The sequence below is a fragment of the Castanea sativa genome, chromosome 1 (assembly GCF_040712315.1).
Source record: "Castanea sativa cultivar Marrone di Chiusa Pesio chromosome 1, ASM4071231v1".
NCBI classification, from domain to species: domain Eukaryota; kingdom Viridiplantae; phylum Streptophyta; class Magnoliopsida; order Fagales; family Fagaceae; genus Castanea; species Castanea sativa.
Genome location: NC_134013.1, coordinates 66,983,121 through 67,010,000, shown reverse-complemented (window position 1 = coordinate 67,010,000; position 26,880 = coordinate 66,983,121). Strand labels below are relative to the sequence as shown.

The 26,880-nt window shown below is 35.7% G+C and overlaps 3 protein-coding genes across 4 annotated transcripts; 1 reads left to right on the top strand and 2 right to left on the bottom strand.

Annotated features, from left to right (window-relative positions):
* Positions 1–761: 761 nt before the first annotated feature.
* Positions 762–5,644, top strand: LOC142622631 (uncharacterized). Of its 2 annotated transcripts, none has more exons than XM_075796147.1 (8): positions 762–901; positions 2,272–2,601; positions 3,284–3,527; positions 3,818–3,907; positions 4,281–4,346; positions 4,437–4,528; positions 4,609–4,656; positions 5,194–5,644. In XM_075796147.1, the coding sequence occupies exons 2-8, from the start codon at positions 2,273–2,275 to the stop codon at positions 5,228–5,230; spliced, it is 906 nt and encodes a 301-aa protein (XP_075652262.1). In that variant the 5' UTR covers positions 762–901; position 2,272; the 3' UTR covers positions 5,231–5,644. The 2 variants fall into 2 exon arrangements, with proteins under 2 accessions (XP_075652262.1, XP_075652261.1); XM_075796146.1 differs by having other exon boundaries at positions 4,281–4,355.
* Positions 5,645–6,325: 681 nt separating this feature from the next.
* On the bottom strand, positions 6,326–8,026 carry LOC142644707 (glutaredoxin-like). Its single transcript, XM_075819284.1, has 4 exons — positions 7,867–8,026; positions 7,658–7,746; positions 6,692–6,790; positions 6,326–6,563 (listed from the first exon to the last, which is right to left on the bottom strand). The coding sequence occupies exons 1-4, from the start codon at positions 7,920–7,922 to the stop codon at positions 6,484–6,486; spliced, it is 324 nt and encodes a 107-aa protein (XP_075675399.1). The 5' UTR covers positions 7,923–8,026; the 3' UTR covers positions 6,326–6,483.
* Positions 8,027–13,773: 5,747 nt separating this feature from the next.
* LOC142644696 (isocitrate dehydrogenase [NADP]) lies at positions 13,774–20,062 on the bottom strand. The gene is made up of 15 exons (XM_075819274.1): positions 19,678–20,062; positions 19,517–19,560; positions 19,287–19,396; positions 18,512–18,549; positions 18,219–18,296; positions 17,312–17,365; positions 17,097–17,198; positions 16,900–16,988; positions 16,710–16,813; positions 16,512–16,580; positions 16,307–16,422; positions 15,473–15,507; positions 15,240–15,382; positions 14,480–14,602; positions 13,774–14,175 (listed from the first exon to the last, which is right to left on the bottom strand). The coding sequence occupies exons 1-15, from the start codon at positions 19,964–19,966 to the stop codon at positions 14,070–14,072; spliced, it is 1,500 nt and encodes a 499-aa protein (XP_075675389.1). The 5' UTR covers positions 19,967–20,062; the 3' UTR covers positions 13,774–14,069.
* Between the last annotated feature and the right edge of the window lie 6,818 nt (positions 20,063–26,880).

Sequence of the window (26,880 nt, the reverse complement as noted above, 5' to 3'; positions counted from 1 at the left end):
ACCACATGTGGTGGTTCCATAAAAACAACAAAATAAGTATTAGCACCCGATCTTAGCCAACGCATCAACACATTAGTTGGCTTCGCGATATATGTGCTCTATCACTTCTTGGAGATAGCTTTCAATAGGTTCCTGCAGTCAAACAATAAAGGCTCCATTAACAAATTTACACTATTATTATTCATCACCTGGACAACACTCAACGAATTGGGATCCTTCGAATAGATATATTATATGTGTTGATGGATTATACTTTAAACATTCTTTCTATTTCATTCATTTCCCCTCCTTTTCCCTCTCCCAAACAAATTGTCAAATCTTTCTGTAATTTGGAGTGAAATTCTAATATATCAAGATTATTCTCAAATTCTTATACTTTGCTTTTCACTGGCTTTGGATTCAGATCTCTCATATTTCTTTGTAATAAACAACTCAATTAATGCAAATAAATTTTTCTTCTTATATCATTATCAATTACATTTACCTGCACGCAATTATTCCATCATCCTCTTCAAATAAGACCCGAACCAGTCCATTGGGTAACACACTCCAATAGTCCAATATGAAAAATAAATTTCCATTAAGAATTTCTTTTTAATTTTCTCCTGAATTATCCATAAGTTATTTAGAACTTTTCCTTAAAAAAAAAAAGTGTATGGTGAGAAGTGGGACCAATTCATTTCTGACATCACAATTCAGGTATTCACATCCACATTCCAAACCGCTATATATCCCATGCACCGCCAAATTTGATCATTTTTGGCCCTTACTCCAATACACATGTTTATAAGTTTATTATCTTCCTGTAGTGTTCCCCAAGCCGACCTAGTAAGAGTAAGACCCCTCTGGTTCATACTTCATATTTCTTCATTGCAAAATCGAAAAGCTACATACATTCTCTGTAAGTTATCCTTCTTCTTCTTTTTTGTTTGGTTTGCTGGGTTATTAGTCCGTTTGGTTGCTGAGGAGTTGAAGGAACAATATGAAGAAACATAAATGGAGATGGGTATAGGTTATTTTGGCTGTTGTGGGCCTCTATGTGTTTCAAGTTTCAATTGGATTTATACTTCTGTCTCAGTAACCGAACAGGGCAACAGTGAAAACCCATAGTTTTTTGAGAAATTTTTTTAGCTTGACACTTGTAAACTTATAATATCTGTCTTATTTTTAGTTTGTTACTTGAGCATTGGGGTACCTCACTAAATAATTTTTTCTGTAAATGATTTATAAAAAAAAAAAAAAAAATAGTTGTGTTTTTTGCTCTACGATGTTGTGTAACATGTAAAAATTTTCAAGCACAAACCACCAAAACTGGTGGCTCAGCCACTGGAGCCACCAGTCCAGTGGCCGGATTTGGTGGTCTGGTGACTGGACCGTCAGCTCCAGCAACCCAACCACCAGATGGGGAAGAGTTACTGTGTGTTTTTTGTAAAAAATTTTATCAAGTTTTCAAGGTAGAATGTTTTACAATATTTTACAAAGGATTTTATGGTGAAAGAAAACATTTTCAGGTTTGACCAAATTTTATAATGAAACAATCACGGTAAAATACTAAAAAATGTTCAACATTTTGCAGCGAAATAAATTCTGTTTTTCCTTTTGTTGCATTTTGTTCTACAAAACCTGCGTGAGGGCTTTAGTTCTGATAGTGGATTAACTGCATTGCCACTTGGAATGCTGGGTTTAGAGATTTATCACTTTTGTGAAGGATAGTCAGAAATTGTTTTCATTTATTAGATTGATTAGGAAATTTTAGGCTTTATTTGTTTAAATGGATATAAAATCAGGGAATACAGGGAAAATAGGTTTTTGATTAGGATTGCTGTTATAATGATTATAACATTGATAAGCAACACTATCTGAAAACTTTGCATGTTTTGGAAGAGTGAGGAGAAAGTTGAAATGTATACTGCCTAGAAGGGAGCATTGCAATAACAAAACCTATGTTTCTGGCATTTCAAGAGGTTTATACTTTATAGTAGTTATCTCTTTTTTATGAGCTTTCTCGCTACCCAAGCAAAGTATGGATGGAGATTCTCCAGTGCATTCTTAAGAATCTGTATATCCTAGAAGCAAAAATGAACTCTTTGTATATGTTAGTAAAATCTTATCCATTAGACTTTTACTGAAAGTTCTTTTTAATAAAGGTTTGGGTTGGGTAGTGTGCCGTTTTTATTCAATTATATAAAAATGTATGAAAACATACAAAGCATTAATATTTGAGAGTAGCAATTGAGATTTAGTAGAAGTAACATGGCAATTCTTCAGCAGGATGCAGCTAGAGGGTACTGCTGATACTACCTCCCCTAGTTACTGGTTGAACTGGAGGGTCTTATTATGTGCAGTGTGGGTAGTGATGCCTCTGGTTATAGCATCATTCATGATATGGAAATATGAAATTCAGGACCATTTGAAATCTGACAGAGGAGAAACTCACACAAACCGGATTTCACAATATCACAAAGCATGGAGACCATGTGTCAAAGAAATTCACCCCATTTGGCTTCTGGCTTTCCGAGTTTTTGCATTCTGTTTGCTCTTGGGAACACTAATTGTCAAAGTTATTGCCAATGGAGGTCGCATATTTTACTATTATACTCGGTAAGCTTTCTGTCAGTTTTGATTCATCTGGTAGTAATATGAAGTTTAGGAACTGAGAAGTATTGAGCAGGGACAGTTAAAAGTTTTTTGATGGTATAGGATATCTATGAAACAAATATTTGTGCAGGGCAGAAATGTTTCTCTCTCTCTCTCTCTCTCTCTCTCTCTCTCTCTCTCTCTCTCACGTGTGCGCACGCACACAGAACTATATGAGTCATTTTTCTCTTTTAGAAGTGTTATGTTCATCACCTATGGGCACAGGAATGTGCTTGATCATGACCCATTTTTAAATTCTTTAACTCACTGATCTTGAAGGACTATTTTTCTTTTGGTTGTTGTTGATATAGGTCCATAATTTCTTTTAAATGATATGCTAATTTTCCTGTTTGTTCACCTTCCTAATTAATTGTGAATTGTGGCTTTTATATTCTTCTAACTTCGGGTTGTGATGTTTCTTTGATCTGGACAAGTGGACTTTTACTTTGCTTACAATTTATTTTGGGGTATACTTTCCATTTTCCGTCTTGAAAGCATCCTGTTGAAACACCTCAATAATAAAATATATGTTGCTATCCCGTGAAACCTGTCATTGTTTGGTACTATTACTCAAGGTGTCTTTAGGCACTAGGATTAATGCACTCTACATCTCTTCTATACCTTATGGTGTAACTTTCTTTTGTAGTGTGGATCATTGCTCTCAATATGTGGCATATGGGTGTTACCACTATCACCTGTTAAGCAGCAGGGATTTAAATGTTCGTCTTGTTGAGACAGATGCGGAGCAAGGACCATATGTGCCTCTCACTCTCACATACAGGGAAGCAACAAATTTATCCAAAGCTGGAAGAATTTCAGATCCCCAGGAAAAAAATCGTGTATTCCAGGCTGCAGGCATTTTAAGTTACGTCTTTGAAGTCTTGTTCCAGGTGGCTTGTTTGCTAAGAATCACTGAATCAGTAACTGCATTGTTATAGGATAACAGGGGACTGAGATTGACAGCTTTAGTCAGCAATGTTTAAAGTTGTCAGCTGTTAACAAATCGGTTGTACTTCTAACATGATTGCTTTTGATGTTTCAAAAAATTCATTCTACAATTTGTTAATTTGGATGTCCGAAAAACTATTGAGCATGTTGTGAAAAGTATTTCAGCTTTCCTTGTGTCTGCATGCATACATAACAAGTCATTTATGTGTTTGCTTTCTTTGATGTGTCACAGATGAATGCTGGGGCAGTTGTGCTCACTGATTCTGTTTATTGGTGCATTATTTTTCCGTTTCTTACCATCCAAGATTACAATCTCAATATTGTAAGTTCAACAAAATCACTTGTTACACCCAGTTCATTCACTATTTCTTAATTCTTGCACAGGCAGTGGCATATATGTTCATAATTTTGAAACTTTAAGATTTAACATTTATAGCCAAAGTGCACCTGGGCATAGTTTGGACCACAACTTTTCATGTTATGCCCTATTTACTTATTTTTAAAATTTTCATATTATGCCCAATTTTTTCAACCACATATATAAATAAGGAGCAGATACATCACAGTTGATTCTTTTGGACTGATATTAATTAAATTTTTTGTGAAGCCTCTACTCACCTTTCTTTTTATTTCTACAGTTATATGTCTGCATAAGTTTCGTCTAAGCTGAATAGTATGTCTGCATTTTATGTCAGATGACTGTGAACATGCATACACTCAATGCAGTTTTACTCCTTGGTGATACAGCATTGAATTGCTTGGTAATATCTGTATGCTTTCTCTCCCCTTGATTTATTTTTCTGTAGTTTAATTTTATACCGTAATTGAATTATTTCAACTTGCTGTCTCAGCGGGTCCCTTTGTACCGGATTTCGTTCTTTGTTATATGGACGGTAGTGTACGTCATTGTGCAGTGGATTATTCATGCTTGTGTCTCAATTTGGTAATGTTGCTTATTCTTCTTATATCAATATGAGGACATAGTGCTTCAATTCTAAAATATGATATTTCTCTTTTCTGCAGGTGGCCTTACCCATTTCTTGACTTGTCATCACCGTATGCTCCATTATGGTTTGTTATCTCATTTGAGTCCGGACATCTAATCATCCTTTTTTTTTTTAAAAAAAAATTAAAAGATAGAAAGACATCTAATCATCGTTGAGCTTTGACGCAATTCATCAAACTTAATTATACATGAATAGGTTGGAATGAAAATGTCTACACCTTCGTTTATCCCAATTATTTATTCAAGTGAACTTTGTTCCACATGGCTATTCATTTTGAAACTGGTGAGCCAAGTTCAAGAACTTCATCAATCAAAAAGCAGTATTCTTGCTGTAGTTTATTGAAAGGAACTGATTACCTCAAGACATGACGTGTTTTTTCTTTTTCTTTTTTGCTGTACCCATTACATGTAAACCATTATTTGGACATCATGATAATGATATACCACCATTGGTAGACATTGTGTTCTGACATTCACTTCTATTGCTTGTCTAGAGTACATCTTAAAGTAGTCAGAAGCATCTTTTTTAGCTTGCAACGAAGCTTAATTTTCAGACTTGATGTTATGTGACTAATCCATTTGTATGTGATACTAAATTCCAGGTACTTGTTGATAGCATCGATGCATATTCCTTGCTAGGGCTTTTTTTCACTAATTGTGGAATTAAAGTATTATTTGTTGTCAAAATGGTTTCCTCAGTCTTATCAGTGTCAAAGAAAAGAAAGCATATCAGCTTGACTCCCTCTGAAGCCAAAAGTAGTTTGATCTGCGCCAGAGTCACATTCAGGCACTCTCTGTTGCAAGCGGGTAGTTGAACGTGCAAAATACTTTTTGAGGTTTCTTACCTCAAGAATGAAACAGGATAAAAAATGTCAAGAAATAACTCTAGGACTTGGTAAAGTGCCTTTTCTTTTTCTTTTTTCAAATCTTTAGATTTATGAGGTGATCTACAAATTTTGGATTCTGTTAATGCTTTTCCCATTGAGCAGGCTGATTTTAACCAATCCCTAACAGGCTTTTCATTTCAAGTGAATTTCGTTTAAGTCTTGCTTGTGCAGCTGTGCTAGAGATATTTCATAAGTTTTCATGAAATGTAATATCCTAGATTTATTTACTTCTATTTCATTAACACATTCCGTGGGGAATTCCAGGTCGTCTGTTCTGGCTATCTTTAAAAATACAGAAAACAAAACCGTATGTGCCGGAGTATATCTAGAGTATGAGCTAATTGGAATCATAGCTCAATCAACATGTCAAGTTAGTTTGATCAATATGTTTATGTGGTGAATTAGGCAGTGTCCTGGGCTTTTGAGTTTTTTTCTTTTTTCCTTTTTTCCTTTTTTTTTTAATCCTTTGCTTCCTGTATTCTGTTGTGGCCTCAACAACCATTGTTATATCTATATGTATACATCAGTCATTTTAAATCAAAATCTTATGACGGCCTCAACAGAAAGTCTAGCAAAAGTCGATTTTACGGGCTAAGAAGAAGCCTTATCGTTTTCTTCGAATTGGCAAGTCAGGATTTTAAGGACGAGCTTCAGTGTAAATTGGAAATTTTAACCAATCAAGCTTTCAAAGAATTACTCAAGCCGGCACATGAACAGGCCATTTGGTACACCTAGGAGGTAGAGGTTTTGGCTCAACTGTCTTCAATCCAAATAACAAATTGCATACACCCATAGTAGACAAAAAGTAATGTATATATAAATGCAGATAAAAATATCAAATACCCACTAGAACCTCAATATAGGACTTCCAAGTTCAATATTATTTATGTTTTTCCAGAAAGTTTATAAAGTTATTCAGAAGTTTTATTAGAGGGCACAAACACCATAATATTAGAGAGCAGACACTTATGATCCTTTACTCACATATTAGAAAACTACATTTATTTAAGCAGTAAGCTTAGCAACAGCTCCAGCTTGAGTCAGAAGAGGGACCAGCTTTCCTTCATTGTTCAATGCTGTAGTTTCTGCAAAACAATAAAAGAGAATATTATCTATAGAAGGACCAAAATAAAAACATATGTTCATTACATTTAAATGCAAATACAAGTGCAAATTGGGAGCCTATAGTTTGTTTTAGGGATCAAGATCTTACTGTCGCAGCCACCGATGTGATTCCCGCCAATGAATACATTGGGCACAGTCTTCTGTCCAGTCCACTCTGCGAGTGCAGCTTGAATTTCATTTCCATCACCTTCAAGAAGTCAGAAGGTCCATAAATTTTCACACGTACGGTTACAAAGGTCCTGCTTCTATAACGTGATGAACAATCAACACTATGATGTTCTCTTTTAAGAAAAAATATTCATGATAACAATCACTCTTTACAACTAGAGCTTGACAAATTTTATGCATGATGGCATCATTCCATATCAAGCATACAGACTATCAGATTCTTCTAACGCACAATAGCGCCGTTAGACTAAAAGTATGCTAGTACAGCATCCATATTCCATAGTTAGTTAGAATGGCGCATAAGTAAAAGTATGCAAAATTGCTCAAGTTTGCAAAAGATGCATCCTTAAACAACAACATAGAAATGTGAGATTCAAGGACTAAGATTCTCTACACTTTGCATAACTTTCCCATGCAACCTAGTGAGTTTATGGACCCTTGACCTCACTTTCCACCGATTTTTGGAGACAGTATCAACGAAATGGGTATATGCAACATCACTCTCACATGTATGTAGGATTCGCATATCTGGGTGGTCCTATATACACGTGAGAGGAGTGTTGCATTCACCCATTACATAAGACACTTTTTGTCATTCAGCCAAAAACCTCATTGGCATAAAATTCTCTCCATATATAACACACAATTTCAACAAATCTAAAGGTGCATAAAATGTCACATCATTTTAAAATCTTATTCTACCAAATAAGAAGCAATACTTGATAGTAACAGGTTTCAAATGATGTAACATCATGTACAACTGTTAAATTTGTGTAAATTAATCTAAAAGGGAACAAATATATGAGAGGTAAAAAAAAACCCAATTATATTTGGCCTAATTGCAATCAAATTAAATCACATGAAAGCAAAAAGATTGAAAACTAACTTTCAGTGTCCAACTCAATAGCCTTGAAAGTGGCACCCAGTTGAGTCAAGAGCTGCTTCACGGTCACGCAGTAAGGGCAGAATGTCTTGCTGTGAGATTCAATGATTTATAAACCATCAATTACAACAAAAAAAATTTTAAAAAAAGTAAAACCAAACGATCTTTTATAAAAATAGCACAAAAGAGAAAGAGGGATTAGAGTTAGAGACCTGAAAACTGTGACGGGATTGGCCGAAACGATCTCCTTAGCCTTTGCCAACGCCATTTTCTCTCTTTCTCTCTAAAACCTAAGAAACTCACTTCGTTGAATCTATGAGCATATACTACTATTTAAGAGAGTGAGGTCTGTCAAAGTCCGACTGAATATGTCGTATGAATGTGAAAACGAAATTATAAATTAATCTGGGCCGTTGGTCTGCAAACGTTGATTTGTGACACACCACCACAAGCTTTTTGGTCTTTTCATAACAAAGAAAAAAAAGCATATTCTAGATTAATGAAATTTATTCTGTTTTCTTCTCAAAAAAAGAAAAAGAAAAAAAAAAAATATATATATATATATATATATATATATATATTTATTGGATTTTGGTATTGGTGGGCCAGTCCAAGGCTTCTTAGGTGGAATACTGATAATAATTTATTAAAAACAACATTCACAATTGAAGAAGTTTTAACTAATTGTTGGGTAGGTGACGTTTGTGAAAATTTTATTAATTTTTTTGGGTTAGGTTAACAAGTGTATTTAAGAGTGAGTTCCAGTTAGTTCAATTGGTAAAATTTCAGATGGTTATATAAGAGATTTGGGGTTTAATCTCCGCCTTTATCAAAAACTGATTGGTGTCTTGATCAGATAATAAAAAGCTATTATTAGGAGCGGTCGTCATAAGTTGAAACTCTCTAAAAAAAGCAAATGTATTTAAGACAATTGTTAATAATTCATTTTGAGAACACTTTGACACTATTTTTATAAGAAATATAAAAAGTCATCAAAAAAATTAATTGTTTTTTTTTTCCATAAAAAGTTTTTTTTAATAACTTATTCTACATCAATGCCTTTAGGGCATCCATTAATATTTTCTTTATTTTAATTTTAAGTTTCCATAACTATTGGCAATTGAGGGTAATGTTTCATACTCCACAACTCTAAACAAAAATTTTTTTTTTACTAGAATTGAGTTTAGCAAGTTTTCATTAGTTCTCTCTTTTGCCCATCACTTTTCACTTACCGTTACCAACTTGTTAATAGCATTTAATAGAAACAATAGAAACTCATAGGTTTTAATTGTGAGTTTCCATTAAATTTGTAGTAAATTTATAACAATATTAATTAGGTGTTTTTTTGAAACGGATTACATTGATTGAATTTGTGTTAACTCAATACAACCTATTTATTAAATGTGTCAACTAGATCATGTTGTGTTAACTTGTTTCATTAACCAATAGTGTAGGTTTGAAGGGTTATAACACAATTATTAAATGGGTTAGGTTTGGGTTGAGTCATTTGGCCGAATACCCTTGTCTCGACACAACATGCTAACCTGAATTGACACCCCTAATTATGTCCATGCACAAGTTAAGGAGAGGATTGAACATTCCAATGCAAATAACAGCATTGTTGCTAATATTCATTGAAGGAAACTAATTTTCAAGGAAAGGGGCCTCGTTTGGGTGATTTTGACTGAGGAAAGGCGTCCTCATGACTCCCATTCCTAGTTGGGAGCAAGGAAAATGGGTCTATGCAAAGTGTTGTCTAAAATCAATGACAATGACTACACATATTTCTACACATATTTCTAATGCCTTCAATGTGAAGCATTTGAAACCTTATTCTCCACTTGAAACTTGAGGGCAAGTTTCCTTTATGGAAGGGAGTACAAGGATTTTTTTTTCTTCAAAATAATACCGATTTTCAAACAATTTCGTTAGTTAGCACGTTTTCTAAACTATTTAGGAAACTAACATCTCTAGTGCAATAAGCTCAATTTTGGAACCCTAAATCGAGTTTGTTAGACTTGTTTTCTACCATTGAAATCGATCCTTACAGACTCGATTTCAATACTCACTTCGGATGAACAACTCTTCTTTTCCAACAATCAAACACAACAACCAGAGAGAAACAACACAGTCAACAAATCCAAGCAAACCCAGAGACGCACAACAAAATCAACAAACCCACCTAATCAATGTCGTGATTGTGGCCTGGATGTTGACTCGAAACTCAGAGTTGAACTCAATGAGCCGGCGTGGTGCTTCCTTGTCCTCTTCGTTGGAGCTTGCAGTGTGGGTTTGGGTGGGTTGAGGTTTCAGTGATGAAGAAAAAGCTTGGACTTGTCCTCTTTGTTGTGTGGGTTTGTTCTTATGGGATTCAGTTTCTGGGTTTTTGGGTTTTGTTCTTCTATGTAAGTTTCTGGTCTTCGCGATTCTTCTAGGTTTCAGTTTCTAGGTTTTTGGGTTTGTTCTTTTGGAGTTTCTAGAGCCTTCGTGATTTATGGGGTTTTTGGTTGTGGGTGAAAGACGGAGAAAGCGAGTATGCAATGCTCGATTTTCAATTTAAATGATTTTTATGTCACAATCCTGAAATCGAGTTCAGTGAACTCGATTTAGCACTCCCAAAATCGAGTCTTTTACACTCGAGATATTAGTTTTCTAAATAGTTTTGAAAACGTGCTAACTAATAAAATTGTTTGAAAATTAATGTTATTTTGAAAAAAAATCTGGGAGTACAATGTAGCCATCGTCTACCTTTAAGCCACCCAACCAACCCCCTCTTTATTCTTAGGACTGATAGCTAGCTACACTCTACTCTCAAGCCAAAACAGTCAGTCACCCTTACTGGCCTCTTAGGGCAAGCAGTCAACCACTTATTTTGACTTCTCAGATCTACCATGTGTTCTCTTTAACTTCAGCTTTGACTTATGGTGTTGATAGACAACCTAGTTGTAACTTTTAGCTAGTTTATTTCCTAGTAGTTAAAGATCATAAACAAGCTTGTAATGTAAAAGGAAAATTGTTTTTTTTTATGTTACTTTTACTTAGTTTCAGACCAAATCTATTTCTCCACTTTTTTCTCTGTAATTCTAGCTTTGATTCTTAATTCTAAGGCAATTGTTATTCAAGTTCTTAGTTATTTGATCTTAATTTCCATCATATACATACTCTCAAATCTCTTTGCGAGGTTGACCTACACTATTTTTTTTGTCCTTGCTTTCAAAAATGAGTCAAATTACTCTTTAATTCAGAGTGAGGACAATGAACAACACTTCAATGCCCCCCCCCCTCCTCAAGGCCTCAACACAATTAAACATTAATTTTGCCAAATTACAGCTTTGAATGCCGAATTACCTCCTTAATTTAATTTAATTTAATTTTTTTAAGAATTACTCTTTCTCCTCAATTTGCCAAATAACATCAAGCATGCCAGATAATGCCAACAAACTTACCGATTAAGGCTGTAAGGACACAATTCAAATTCCCAAACCACGTCTAGGAGGAAAATGGGCTTGAAAGGCCTTTCTTCACAATGAATTTGTAGAGGATGGGTTTATAATTTAGATTTTAAGGATGGCTTTAGACAAACACAAAAAGAACGGGCTTTGGGCCCAATGGAACAAAACAAAGAATCGTTTGCAAAGAGTAATATTGAGAATTCCTCCTCGGACTGTTTCCGAGGACAGTTTCTAATAGTATTTCTCAAGTGTGGATACAAATAATGTTTATCATACACTTTTTCTTTCTCAAAAGGCCTCCTTCTTCTTCGTATGCCTTCCCTCCTATTTATACTCCTCCTCTTCTCTTCATCATCTTCCACTTTATGGCCGCGACCCTCATTTTTTGGATACTTGTCCCATCCATTCTTCCCTAAAGCCCGCTGGGATTTGGGACCAAGTTCCAAGCTCTATGCTCAGGTCCCATCCTTCCATCTCTATTGTCAGCGTATCAATTACAGGGTCTTTAATATATGGGCGGTGGTAGCAGCTTTACTTTAGACATTCCACCGCTCTTTCTGCTGTCCTCCACGTATACTGTGTATCCTCGGCTTAACATTCCGAGGACAAATCTACTCCTCGGACGGTATGGGACACTTAAACACTCCACGATCATTTTGATGTTTTCGGATTTGGGTTTCTAGCCCAAAAGACCTTGTTGGGCCGTCCATTATAAATTACTAGGCCCAATACCCCTACAAAGGCATTAACAATATTTTGCCAAATCACTTGTACTTAACATGGGATTTAGGTTTTCAAAAAAAAAAAAAAAAAGAAAGAAAGAAGGGATTTAGAAGTGATATTTGCATAAAAATCTTATTTCCAATTTCTGAGAGGTTGATTCTCAAATTCAAACTTACAACTATTATTTAGACGGAAAATACTTGCAATTGTATGAAGTTCTGATTTATGCACAATTAATAAATAATCAAAAATATATTTTATCTTAGAAACTTACTTTCAATAGGAAAAATCAAACCTTTAATATTTTAACCAGCTAAGATTTTTTTTTTGTCCCCGTTTTGGTCAAAAGATTTACTAGTAAAGCCTTTGATTAAAATTAATTAAGCTAGGTTTTTGGATAAAATAATAAAGAGTATACTTGGGGTACACGTTTTCTAAAAGACTGACTTGATACAAAAGAGAAAAGGATAAGACTTGTAAAAAAAGACAAAGACAAAAGACATAGGAAAAAAGTCAACATTTAGGTTGTGTTAGCCACTAGCTTAAAAAGTATTTTATTTATTATTTAGTTTATTTTTGTTATGATTTATGAGTCTTATTTCACTTTTTGATACTATTCATGAGTCTCATTATACTATTTTAGTTACTTTTTAGCTTTATCTATAGTAATTTCAATAAATTTTCTTTTAATTTCAGTTAAATAAGCTTTTCCTAAATGGACTCTTAGTACATCTTATTTTTTCAACATACTGAAATTAACTGTTTAAGAAAGTTATACCTAAAACAACTGAGGCTTAAAAGAGTTGTACCTAACAAAATGACGTTTAAAAAAGTGCGGTTTCGAAACAGAGGGCAAACAGGTTCATGTGCGTCATGGTGGTGATTGGCAACAACTATATAATGGGATGATAAATAAAGTTTAATCGTTTCTCCCAAAAAAAAAAAAAAGTTTAATCGGTACGTTTGGGTCTTCTTTGCCAACACTGACAGGGTACATAGGTTTGCATATGTTACATAATGACATTTTAACCTGATGATCCGTTCAAATCATTATTTTTTTAAAAAATTATATGCTCAAATCATATCTAATAATGGAGGTTATAGTCAAAATATTAATTCTATTGATTGGGAAACGATTGTGCATAATAGTAGTAGGACAAGTTACAAAATCTCTAATGAGTAATGTCCAAAGTTTAGTTTGAATACAGAAAATTGACAAGAGGAGTTTTATAAATTTAGTGTTTAAACACCCTAAAATGAACAATGTAACTCAAACACTCCTAAAACAAAATCTTTACCTAACGCGTTTTTTTTTTAGAACCACAATTTTCAATGTTTAAATACTAAAAACCATTGTTTGGAATCACATACTAAACAACCCTTTACTATTATATTTAACAATTTATGTCTTTAACTTTCAAAATCAAATCAATTTCAAAGTTAGAGTAGACCTAAAAATGAAATTGACAATGAATTGTTAAGAGACTAAATTAATCTTTACCCAATAATTAAAAATAAAAAAATATATTTAACATTTTCTTTTTCTTTCCATACAAAATTGTCTTATTAGTCAATAAAAAATTTACACAATCAATAATTCAAATACCAAATTGAAAAATCAAATTTGTAGCATAGCATTTTCTTTTGGACAAAATTTAGCTACAAAATTAGTTATAACCTTAGCCTACAAACTTTTTTACTGAAAGTGAATTTTGACAAATCCTCCATTAGATTACATCCCCTTATATTCTTCACGCTTGCCAAATTTCTACAAAATTAAAGATTAATAACTATGTCATTAATAAATTATTTAAATTACAAGTTTTTGTAGTTTCAAATTATGCATAAAATATAAGCTTATAAATCATATAATAAATAATATCTGATTGATACAAAATTTGACATGTATTAAGAGCGTAAAGAATATGTAATTCAACGGTTAAATTTTCAAAATATGTAGCAATATTTATGTTTTTAAGTAATGTTATAACTTTAGGTTACAATAAGTTGTAGCTAAACTTTGTCCTTTTCTATTCTTCCCAAACAACTTTAGAAACAAATTAAAATCTGCAGGAAATTTCAATTATAAATTGCACTCAAGCGTAGACCTTATTGCCAATGTAAAACTTGTACGAAGGAAAAGGACTTCGATTTAGAAAGGAAGATATTCAATCACAAACCTGACAACTTAACCTCATTACAAAATTCTCCCTGCCATGAATGACTATCTCATTGAGTAACTAAATATCTACTTGAGACAGCACAGGTTCTCGAATTTTGGCCTCAAGATTTTGTGCAACAGCGTCAATAAATTCTTCGGTGTTCAAATAATGTTCCCTTGATACCCTGCAGACACCAATATCATCTCAGCTATTTAAACTGCAGAAAGTTGAGGCTAATGTGCTTATAGTGAGTACTATTAGGATAATTAGTACCCATAATTATCCAAATATCTTATAGTTAACACACATTTTATAGTTTTAGCTACACTAGCTCAATTCAGAGAGTGATATTATGTAGATTTGCCAAAGTTCTATATGCAGTAGTTCTTCAGGTGACTCAAGTGTTCAATTGATTAAGCAACAAGTTGATTCCAAAAAAAAATAAAATAATTATGGACAACGCATATTAGAGGGAAGGTGCAACTTACTTGGAACCATGGATCAAAATGGCAAGATCCTTGGTCATTTTCCCTGTTTCAACAGTCTCAATGCATGCAGCCTCCAACTTGTGAACAAACTCCCACAACTTCTCGTTTTCATCTAACTTAGCCCTGAGAAAAAGAGCAAGAAAATATTGACAGTAGAATCAACAGGCTAATGAAAATATTAAAAATCCAACACAAAATTTTAAAATAATGGCACTGATAGCTAATTATATATAAATGGTAGGCACCTTTACAAATTGACATAGTTTAATATGGCAATTTACATAAGTACGCATTCAACAAAACAAGGTAGACAGTCAAAGCAAAGTATGTCACACGTCAGCAAACTTCAAAAAACTGTTAGGTGGAAAAAGAATAACAAATGACAGGGACTCAGAAGCATTTTACATACATGTGTCATTAAACCATTCTAACCCCCCCCCTCCCCCAACTCCCCCTCCCTTTAAAAAAAGAAAAGAAAAAGAAAGGTGCTTGATATTCCATAAAAGTGCATTGTTAGAACCACGAGATGACAGCCATTTATATGTACTGATATGATCAAAGCAGTTCAATATTTTATTAACATAAATGTTTTGGAGATGTTTCAAAAAGGGGAAAAAAGCAATTGTGTAAGCCCAAAATAATGATGAAAAGCCTGTTTGTAAACTCAGAACATCTAACTATGTTTATTTGGGAAGGGGTTTCTTAGAAAAACTTTTAAATGAAAGATGTAGCATCAATTTTTACAAAACAGCAAACTGACCTATGTTCCAGCCCCCGAGTCCATGCAAAAATAGAAGCAATACTGTTTGTACTGGTTTCTTGCCCCTTCTGATGTAATCGGAAATGGCGAGTTACAGTCCCATGAGCTGCTTCGGCTTCTAATGTCTTCCCATCAGAGGATAACTGCACAAATTGTGGTTATTAAGAATTGCCACAATCCCCAGGCCAAAATATAGATTTCAACATTAAATACCCTTTAAAAAAAATACAAACCAACACAGAACTCATGAGCCCCAAGGAACCAAATCCTGCATGAAAGAAACAAACATTCAGACAGTATCAATAATATTGCACAGCCCTAGTGAAGCTTTATGGACATTCATAATAACAATGACAAGGGGTCCATTTAAATATTCACTACAACATTTGGCATTGCAATCAAAATTTTTGTAATGACTAACCAGATATATAGAGAACTATATCACATAGACTGAGTTACAGAGTTCCTTATTTTGTATAAGACTAGGATCAGCTTTAACATCCATCTTGCCTTCAAATCAACAGAATCATATCCTTAGTGTTGCACTCCTTGTCACAGATTAAAACCTTTATGTATAAAGCAAACCTGTTTTTGACCCAATTTTACTTTCCTTAGGCCCAAATATGTGGTGAGCTGATGATCCAGAAACACTAGGTTCTTAACTCTTTTCTTTCATTTTGATAAGTGATGATACAAAAACATGTTCTTCAACACTAAATGGTTAAAGCTAAATCTTCAAACAAAATGAAGGGGAAAAAAACAACAAATGAATAGATAAGTACTAAATACTAAAGAGAACACATATGAATAGGCATATCTCGCAAACCACTGGTATATTTTTTTAAGGTATAAATTCCATGTAAATATTTCTTTTCAAACCTAGATATTCTAATCTGCAGATATTAACCATTTAGTTGTTCCTTATAATGAACCAATCACTCAAGAGAATAAAATTACAAAAATGCACTAACTGGTACACTTCATTATCAAGTACATAATATGCCTACAGACAAAAAAGTTAAGACATCATGCAGCCTACCCCCAAAAGTTAGAATCTTTGACATCACCTTGAGCAAGTAAATCACTCTGCACATCTCCATCATAATTTTTGCAAGCCCAAACATATCCACCTTCGCTTTTTACTGCATAAGCAACCATGTCATCTATTAACCGATGTTCATACCTGAAAGCCACACAAACTTTCAGTTAACTGTTTGAAGATATTCCAAGCACAGACAACAAAAGTCAACTTCACAGTGGGATAAAGCAAACCATATTGAATTCTCTTCAAACTTTTGCTTCCATTTCTCTTCATATACTTCCTGGAATATGTCCATAAACCTGCAATAGTTTTAAAACTGTAAACAATGTCTGCAGCTCTTTACAGATTGGAATTGGAGATTGACACGATTTAGATGAATTTTTTTGCAGAAGAAGCACAGCTGATTGGAAAGAGAAAGCAAAGCTCACCTCCCGTCATATTTCTTAAGAATTGTGTTTTTGGTGCTCAAGTAAAGAGGCCACTTCTTTGCAAATGCCAGAGACATGGACGACTCGGCAAAAGCTCGAATAGACTGACAATGTATGGAAAATTTTGTCAAAACAGAAAAATTAACATATTATGAGGCATAATAAGCACAGAAAATACGATTAGACAAACCTCATCAACATTATACATTGCGAGAGCTATGCCTGGTCCTTTAAAATTAAAAACATCAAGCTCCACTGGGGTCTTTCCATCATCTGGGACTGAGAAAAAGAAACAGACAGATTAGTTGTTAAGAAACAAACAGTATTTGTAGGAAAGAAAAATGTGTCAGCTAATTAATATGAGCAGGGAAGTTCGAATCAGCTTACCAAAAACCATTTTAAGCTTTCCTGGACCTTCAATGACTGTGTCAGTGGCACGATACTGGTCACCAAATGCATGCCTACCAATACATATGGGTTTCTTCCAACCTGTAAATTGGAAATTAGTACTGAACAACATTTCATAATTTTTACCTTGCTATCAATATTATTTTTTTGATAAATACCTTGCTATCAATATTATGAGAGAAATGGAACATTACCAGGAATAATTCTGGGAATATTACGGCATAGGATAGGTTCACGGAAAACAGTTCCTACAGAAATCAGGAATCCTTTCATTAGGAAGACAAAGGAGAAATGGTCTCCCTAAATATAGGGCTGAAAAGATGAGGCATCCAGCTTTTATTTGGTTACACATTTCACCTCCATTGAATTCAGACAAAGAATCAGATTCCCTAAAAAGATTACATTTTATCTTTTGCTTAATCAAGCATCATAAATCATACTCCAATTTAATAACAAAAAAATTCTACTAAGTAGCTGGTAAGATCTAATCAAGAGTTGAACAGAGGACCTAATTCCAGTCTTCACTCCAACAACTCACATAGATAACCCCCACCCCCCAAAACCAATTAATATCTTTCAGGTGGCTAAGTTGATGGTTTTCTATTAAATAACGAATCATTCACAATAGCTCACTGCTCGCCTAAAAGCTAGAACAACTAAAAGCTCTAGCAAGTCCATCTAATTGGCATTCCCATGGGGACACCATTTTCTGTGAACTGATTAACCCCCTTTTCCCAAGGATACAAACTAGTCAATTGTGCTAGGCGAATAAGTAAAACTTGATTTGACCCTGTAGTAACTGGGAAATGGATTGTACTTAACTAATTTAATAAAAAAACAATTACTTTTAATATATGTTGCCAAAAAATTGCTGCACATGAAACTATGACAGCTTATGCCTCATCAAGATCAGCTTTTAAATTGAAGTCTTTTCAAAAAATTTAAGTCAAGCACACAAACCATTAGCTACCAGAGAAAAAGGGAAAGCGTGGTAGAACACAATTTTGTGTGAAGAATAACTGATATCAAACAATAAATAACAAACTAAACTCATTTACATTTTTTTCTTTTGATGAGTGAGATTATTTATCAAACACAAACCATTTAAGATGTTTCTGATTGTGCCATTGGGACTCCTCCACATAGACTTCAGCCCAAATTCCTTGACTCTGGTCTCATCTGCGAAAATATGAAATGCAAAAAGCAAAATTATCCTTTATCCAAAGGACAATCAATGACTCATGATTAAGCAACAACAAGAAGCAGTTTCTGTGTACTTAGTAACCATATTAATCATTATATGGAATAGAATGGTCCAAATGTCCACAAAATAATGTTTCCTGCCAACCATAATAGAAACAACAGAGGCAGAAGAAAAGAAAGAATTAACTAACCAGGCGTAATTGTGGCACATTTTACTGCGACATTGTACCTGCAGCATATAAATAGTTAAAAGGAATCGCAAAAAGGTCACTTGTCAAAAAAAAAATATGAACAGGGTCTCAAAGATCATTAATACTTTAGACGTCTAGGTAGTAAACAATGAAACTGTAAAATATTCTTTCAATAAATAGCATTGAAGTTTTCTTTGCTTTTATTTGAGCCTCAAGACAAGTATTCCATAAGCCTTTCCAGAATTCAAAATGAGCACCTAATATAAATCATGCTACTTAAAAGGCAGGATCGAACCTGCGACAAGGGAGAGGGGGTAGGGTATGTGCCCAATGGCACTTAAAAATCCTGTTTCCACCACTATGAAAATCCTTCTACACTAATTCCATTAAAATCCTATAATTGAAGCACAGCAAACCTCTCATCCACCCTCCACCACTACAACTCTTACCAGGCTATAACCTCCTACACTTGAAGCCTTTCTATTCACTGGCATTAACAATTTCCTTGTATAGGCATATCAGAATTATATATACATCTTTATGTACAATTAACTTATACCCATAATACTAACACTAGCCAAAAAAATTAATGGGGAATGGCTGTCTACAAGTAAAAGGTTTGTGTACTGAGTCCGACCTTTACACATACTTGGCTTCTAAGTCCATCTCCTTCTCATATGATCCAAAAGATCAAAGCAATAAACAAAAATAATCTGCATCAATTTAGCATTAGTCAAGCATTTTAACCATGTTGTTTTTCAGCTCAATTACTTACTTAAGAGCGGCTTCAGCGCTCTCTACAGTAACTCTGTCATCGGTTGCATCACGATTCAAAATTCCCAAATCAAAATACTTTATATCCAAATCCAAATATGGAAATATAAGCTGCAATCACACAAACCAGAATTTCCCAATAAACCAACTTAAAACGAATCAAAAAAAAATCCATTCCTTCGAAGAAGAAGAAGAAGAAAAAGGAATTCACTCAGAAATGAAAATTCATACTTTGTCCTTTATCATTCTCCATATGATCCTCGTCATTTCATCACCTAATAGCACAAAAAGAACAACAAAGAAATTCCCAATTTAAACATGCGATTCAAATACTTCCACAAAAAAAAAAAAGTCATTTTCTCGCCAACCAAACAGAGAGCCAGTAAACTCACCGTCCATTTCTACAATAGGATTCTGAACCTGAACTCTATCAAAGCCAGCCGAAGAAGCGTAGCACCGGAGCGAGGCGTTCGCGAAGCTTGTAGCGGAAGAGAACGAGACACGGTTCTTATTCCCGCTGCGAAGAACTCCTCCATTGAAGAGCCTCGTGGAGGTCGAAGAGAAGAAGCTAGGGTTTCTCACGGCCAAAAACGACGACGAAGACGATGAAGTGGAGGCTAACATTTTGGCGCCGGATGACATGGCGCTTAAACGGAGTGCCGTCGTTCTTGGGAGTAGCATTCGAGGCTTGTTAAGAAGAGTCACTTTTTATAGTGGAGGGAGCTCCGAGTAACGCTTTTTGGGGTTTAGAGAGTTTAAGGGGGTTTTGGATGTTTGTCTGTGGGATCAAGATGGATTTGGTTTGACTTTATCTTAAGCGACAAACAATTTTTTTAGTATGTATGGTAATCTAACGGTTGAGAATCCAGGTTAGGCTTGATTTTGGCCGCCGGATCAGTGATGCTTATTATTGGAGTATCTCTAACTTTTTGTAACTTGATAGGGGGGGAAAAAAAAAAAAACCCGAATGATGCAAGTTGATTTTTAAAGTTACAAGTTTCGCATAAAAAAAAAAAAAAAAGTAAAAAGAGGATAAGCATAAACCAAGAAATAATAGTAAGTCTATTAGAGGAATAATCCTTCATAGCAAGAAGTGTACTTGGGAGATTCTTTGTTGTGGACCATGTGTTAACAAAATTAACAAGAGTACATGAGATAGGAAGTTTCAAGTTTGGCAAGAGCATCCGAACATCTATTAGCTTTCTAGAATATATGCTTGATCCTCCCATTAAAAAATTCATTTCATCACTAGGATCTTGCAAATAGAAAATAGAGATTCCAAACTATTATTTGGAGAGTCATTCATGAGTTGTACCATGGATAAAGCATCAACTTTGAAAGTAATTGCTTCACTTTCAATAACATCAATTTTTTTTTTTTTTAATTATAGAAACTAATTTGTAACTCCATGCATATGCATTGATATATTTAAAAGATACACATTAAAATGCATAGTACAATAATCTTACATATAAAATTTGAATATTATTAATAGGCATTCTTATATATATTTTTTAACTCTTTAAAAAGTCTTGTAAAAATGTTATTAGGTATAAAATGTAAATTGTCAATTTTTAAAATATTTTTATGTTATTTAATTTTAGACTCTTTGGTTTTTGTACACAACAACTCACTTGAATGGATATTTATGATATGATCCCGCATTTAATTCCAAAATTAAGAAATAAAATTCTCTAAAAATAAATAATTTAGGACACATAACGCAAAATTGGACTTTAATTATAGAATCTAATTGGATTTTCTCTTAACTTTACCTATTAATATATATATATATATATATATATATATATATATATAATTTTTGTGCTAAATGAATTGTTTTTAGTTATAAAAAAAGGCTCATAAATATAAAATCATTAAAACTCTCTCTTCCTCTAATTTTATATATAGTGTTAGATATATGATTTTTTTTATGATTTATTTATATTGGACTCATCATTTTCTACTCTAAATTAACTCATTTTGTACAAAAATTAAAAAACTTTGATTAGATGGAACACATGCCGTAAAATTAAACTCTAATTGAAATCAAATAGTTACACTGAACTAACTAACTTGGTTCAAAAATTATATATATATATATATATATATATATATATATATATATATATATATATTATTTTTGTGCCAAATGAATTGTTTTTAGTTATAAAAAAGATTCATAAATATAAAATCATTGAAACTCTCTCTTCCTCTAATGTTATATATAGTGTTAGATATATAATTATTTTTTTTATGATTACTTTATATTGGACTCATCTTTTTCTACTCTAAATTAACTCATTTGGCACAAAAACTAAATTTTTTTGATTAGATGTAACACGTGCCGTAAAATTAAACTCTAATTGAAATTAAATTTTTACACTAAACTAACTAACTTGGTTCAAAAAATTAAAACTTTTTATTAGATGTGACACGTGGCGCAAAATTAGACTCTAATTAAATTCCAATTTAAACTCTAATTGTATTTTTTCTTAGCTTTACTTATATATATATTGTAAGTGCACAATTGCACCTGGTCCCAAGAACAGTTATGGGCTCAGGCCCAATGAGCCTTAAACAATATGAATTTGTAGAGTGTGGGCTTGAAACCCAGGTTAGAAGCGTGTGAGGATTAAATGACAAACTAAAGATTGCAAATACTTGGAAACAACAAGGAATATAGTAAATCAGCTTCCTCGGACATAAGCCGAGAGTTGTTCTTATATTATCTCTCTCTTTGTTTCTTTTCTTTTTAGGTTACAAAAAGTCCGTCCCCCTTTTGGTGTTCTAGGTTGCCCCTTAAATACTCCTCTCTTTGATACTTTGTACACGTGTTGTCTCATCTCCCCCTTAACCTAGATATTTCTTTTCTCAGTACCTTTGAATAGTAACCAGAAGTTTTCCTTCCACTGTTCAGGTGTCACTTCCCCATTAATGCGGCCAGGGTAGTAGGTGCAGGGTCTTTAATGCGGATGTGGCAGCCTTTATCCTTGACATTTCTCCAACACCGGTGCTTCTGGGGCATCTTAGGGTTCACCCCTTTTAACCATTGGCCTTAACCGTGTCATCCCCTAATCTTTACTATGAAATTCCGAGTTCTTCGGTGTCCATCCGAGGGTAAGTTCACCCTCGGCTGGATCCTCGGATCCTCGGCGTATGGGCCGGCCCATAGTACTAACAAATTCTAAACCCAAGAGCAGGTCGGCCTTCTTTAACACGGCTCAAAAGGCCCACATTCCCATCAGGATCTTTTTACCCCCCACAATAGCCCCTCAAAACTCTAATTTTCAACGTCCGAGGAGAAAAATAGGGTTTTGATCTGACGAGAATCCACTCCACGCACTTTGTAAGTGATGGCACGTGTGGAAATCGTATCGCGTCCCAGAAGATGCCACTTGGCGGTTTTATTTTTAAAAACGCGCGCATTTATTACTGTAAGTTACTCTTTGTCTCCCATGTTCAACGGTGAGATGGGCATCCAACGGTCTTCGTTACTCCACGAAATTTTAGGCGGGACAAATATAATTTCGAGGCCGCCTTTTCGCACGTCGTGACGCTTCGGGAACCTGCGCCTTTATTTAATTCCTCAGGGGCTAATCCCATCTAAACATCAGCCATCATACCTTACTTGCAGAAAACCGTGGAAATTTGCACACCTTCAACTTTGTAAGTTCTTGCTCCTTCTATTCTTAACCTTTTCTCCTCGGTATTTGTCCTCGGCTATCATTACGAACATTCTCCTTCTTAGAGTTTAGTCTCTCGTTCCTCTGTAATGGGAAGATTCAAGTGTCTAGTTGATACCGCCGCTGGGATGGAAGGCTTTAGGGCCAAGTACCGTATTCCCAGCAACGTAGGATTAAAATATTGCCCGGCAGAAGCCGTGGCCGGTTCTAGGAAAGAGGGAGAGGTTATCATCCCAATGATAGCCTTTATAGAAGGTGGGATGACCCTCCCAATGAGACCCGTAACTAGGGAGTACCTTCGCAACCACCGGTTGTGTCCCGATCAGTGCCTCCCAAACGTTTTTAGAGTTTTGGGTAGTGTAGATGCTCTAAACGAGCAGATGGGTTTAAACCTCACCTGGCACGACGTCGTCTTTCTGTACGAGTCCCATAAACTTTCTAAGGTAGGTTATTACATTAAGTCTCGGTCCAGTACCGTTAGGCTGATCTCCTGTTTGCCCAAATCCAACAAAGGCATGAAGGACGACTACTTGATCGTGTCTGGAAACTGGCACGACGGCCTCCACTGCCCAGTGGTGTGGGGAGATCCAGGTGCGACACCTTAGGATTAACCTCCCCACCTCGCAACTTCCTTGACACTCACAAACATGCACACTAATATGTGTTTATATTTGTTTAACTTTGTCACTCGTTATGTGAATCTGACCATGTTGTTCACTTCTTTCTTTACAGATAAGCAGCACGTGCGTCCACGTTTGAGCCACTGCAGCGTTACCGATCTAAGCCGAGTGCTTCGCTCCGAGGTGTTTGTCAGCGAGGACTTACAACTTAGAGCCGCCCATCTGATTTTAGGATACGATCCCATATCCTCGGACTTCCAAGAAATAGAAAACGCCATAATCGCGGGTGACCGGAGGCGAAGAAAAATAAACGTAGCCCGGCCCAACTTTTTGGACGACCACGATCTCCCTGACGCCCCTGACACCGTTTTATACAACCAGGCCATAGCGGCAATTCCCCTCGCCGTGCATTCCCAGGCAACTATTGTTCCAGAAGAACGGGTGTCTTCTTCGCATACACTAGACGACGAGATAGACAAATTCCATCTCGAAGACACCGAGGGACCTCGCGGGAATCAGTTTGTTGTACTTTCCGACGAGGAGGAAGAAGCCGCCGAGGCCTCTGGAATTGCAGGGTTTGTGGTTGCCCTACCCGAGGACGAATCTGAGGAAGATATGGGCAGGATGCAGGGTCTCCTTACCAATAGAGCTGCGAAGGTTGTGGAGAAGAAGACGGGGACTTCCCAAGTTCCCCCATCTTTACCACCTCCCCCTCCTCCAGCTGAGCCAAAACCTCCAGCCGAGGATCCCAAAAAGAAGAGAAAGGGGGATACTGAGGGGACGATCAGTAAGGACCCCAAGAAACCAAGGCAACAACTCCCACCGGTTCAGCAGAAGAAGCTGGACAAAGGCAAGGGTAGGGCCCGCTCAGTTGAAAGCGGGGAAATTGGGGACGAGGCTGAAGTGCGCCGAGCACCGACCACCTGGTCCCCCGAATTAAGACTGGACGGCGCCCCCATCTCCTGCCAATCCAGTATAAGGGCGGTTCAACAAGGTCATGCCTACCACTTGGCCGAAGCGTTGGAGCGCCCTCTCCTGTTGCCCAAGGACATGGAGACCTTGGAAAAAATGAACTAGCCGCAACTATTCCTCTCTTTAAAAAGGGATTTAGCGCTGGTAAATTTACCCCTTTTTAGGAAGATTCCACATTTAACAATATTCATAAGTTTGTTTACTATTCCTAATTCCATCACACTTTGTTACAGGCCATTCAGGAGGTCTTTACAGCCGAGAAATTTATAGAAGATACTCGGAAGAAGGCCAGGACTGAGATGGAGATTAGGCTGGAGACAGAGAAGACCCTGGGCACAGCCCTTGCTGAGAACGAAAAGCTTACCTCGGAGGTGGCTGAGCTGAGGAGAGAGAAAAATGGGGTCGAGTCAAACTTGAAGACTATGAAGACCCAGATAGAAGGGCAGCGCAAGCTCCTCCGCGAAAGAGATGAAGAGCTCGCCCAAGCCCAAAGGGAGTGCTCGGATCTGAAAAAGGAACTGGCGCTGATGAAGGAAGAAGCCAGCTCCTTCCAACTCTCTCTACAAATTGCCAAGCAGGCGAGTTTCGAGGAAGGGGTAGCAACCACTGAGGAGCAACTGACAGAGGAGTTCGCGGCTTTGTGCCGAGAATACTGTCAAAAAGTCTGGGGGGAAGCTTTAAACGTAGCAGGAGTTCCTCTATCTTCGGATCTGAGGAAATCCGAGAACGTTTGGCTTCCCCTGGAAATACAGGAGATTGAAGAGGCTCCTGCTACTACTCCTACCCCTGAGACAACTCTTCCTGCTCTTCCAGATCCTACAGAACCTTCAGGTTCCAATAAAGACAAGGAAGGAGGCGGAAATGCCGAGAAGGGACTGAGCCAAGCCATGGAGTCCAATGTTCCTCCAACCAAAGTAGCAGACAAAGAAAACAAGGTTCTGTCTGCTTTTGAGTTGGAGTTGAAAGAGACAGAGGGAACCAGCACTTCTCAGCAAGATCCTCCTCCAAAAGCTTAGGACTTAGCTTAGGGCTTCTATTTCTCCATGTTCAGCCTTTATATGTAATGCATACCTAAATGATTAATGAAGAACAACTTTATTTGATTTTTACTCGTGTTGCATCTGTTTTTACTTTATTCTTTTTACATTTATCGCAAAAGTTTCCCATTAATACATAACGAAAGTCTCTCAGAGTAAACAAATCTAACTCCCAGGATTGCACAATCATAACTTCCCCATAATCATACACACATTATTAAAGATTTAACAGAAGGTGATATGATTGAGATATTTAAACAATGCCTTTGATTGAAAAGGAAGAGAAAACCTCGTATAACGATTGGACCCTTGTAATGTACATTGTCTTTTCTAGTAGGATGTAAGTTCCGAGGACCATTCCTTACACAAATTTGCTTAACACTTAAAAATATAAAACTTAGGATCCAAGTTAGTAAACAGCAACGCATTAGCACCCAGAGATAATAAGAAGTTAACTTTGATCAAAGTCGTGGTCCGAAGAATAAGACTTAACCAATTTTTCGTTTGATTCTTAAAAATGATAATTTCAAATGTTAATTTTCCCAAAGCAGAAGGTCCGAAGACCCGGCATAACTAAGGTTCTGTTTAACAAGTGACAAGACATCAATTTCCACAAGGTTGGTGGTCCGAGGACAACACTTAACCAAGTTTCTGTTTGATTCTTAAAAATGATAATTTCAAATGTTAATTTTCCCAAAGCAGGAGGTCCGAAGACCCGGCATAACTAAGGTTCTGTTTAACAACTGACAAGACATCAATTTCCACAAGGTTTGTGGTCCGAGGACTACACTTAACCAAGTTTCTGTTTGATTCTTAAAAATGATAATTTCAAATGTTAATTTTCCCAAAGCAGGAGGTCCGAAGACCCGGCATAACTAAGGTTCTGTTTAACAAATGACAAGACATCAATTTCCACAAGGTTTGTGGTCCGAGGACTACACTTAACCAAGTTTCTGTTTGATTCTTAAAAAATGATAATTTCAAATGTTAATTTTCCCAAAGTAGGAGGTCCGAAGACCCGGCATAACTAAGGTTCTGTTTAACAAATGACAAGACATCAATTTCCACAAGGTTTGTGGTCCGAGGACTACACTTAACCAAGTTTCTGTTTGATTCTTAAAAATGATAATTTCAAATGTTAATTTTCCCAAAGCAGGAGGTCCGAAGACCCGACATAACTAAGGTTCTGTTTAACAAATGACAAGACATCAATTTCCACTAGGTTTGTGGTCCGAGGACTACACTTAACCAAGTTTCTGTTTGATTCTTAAAAATGATAA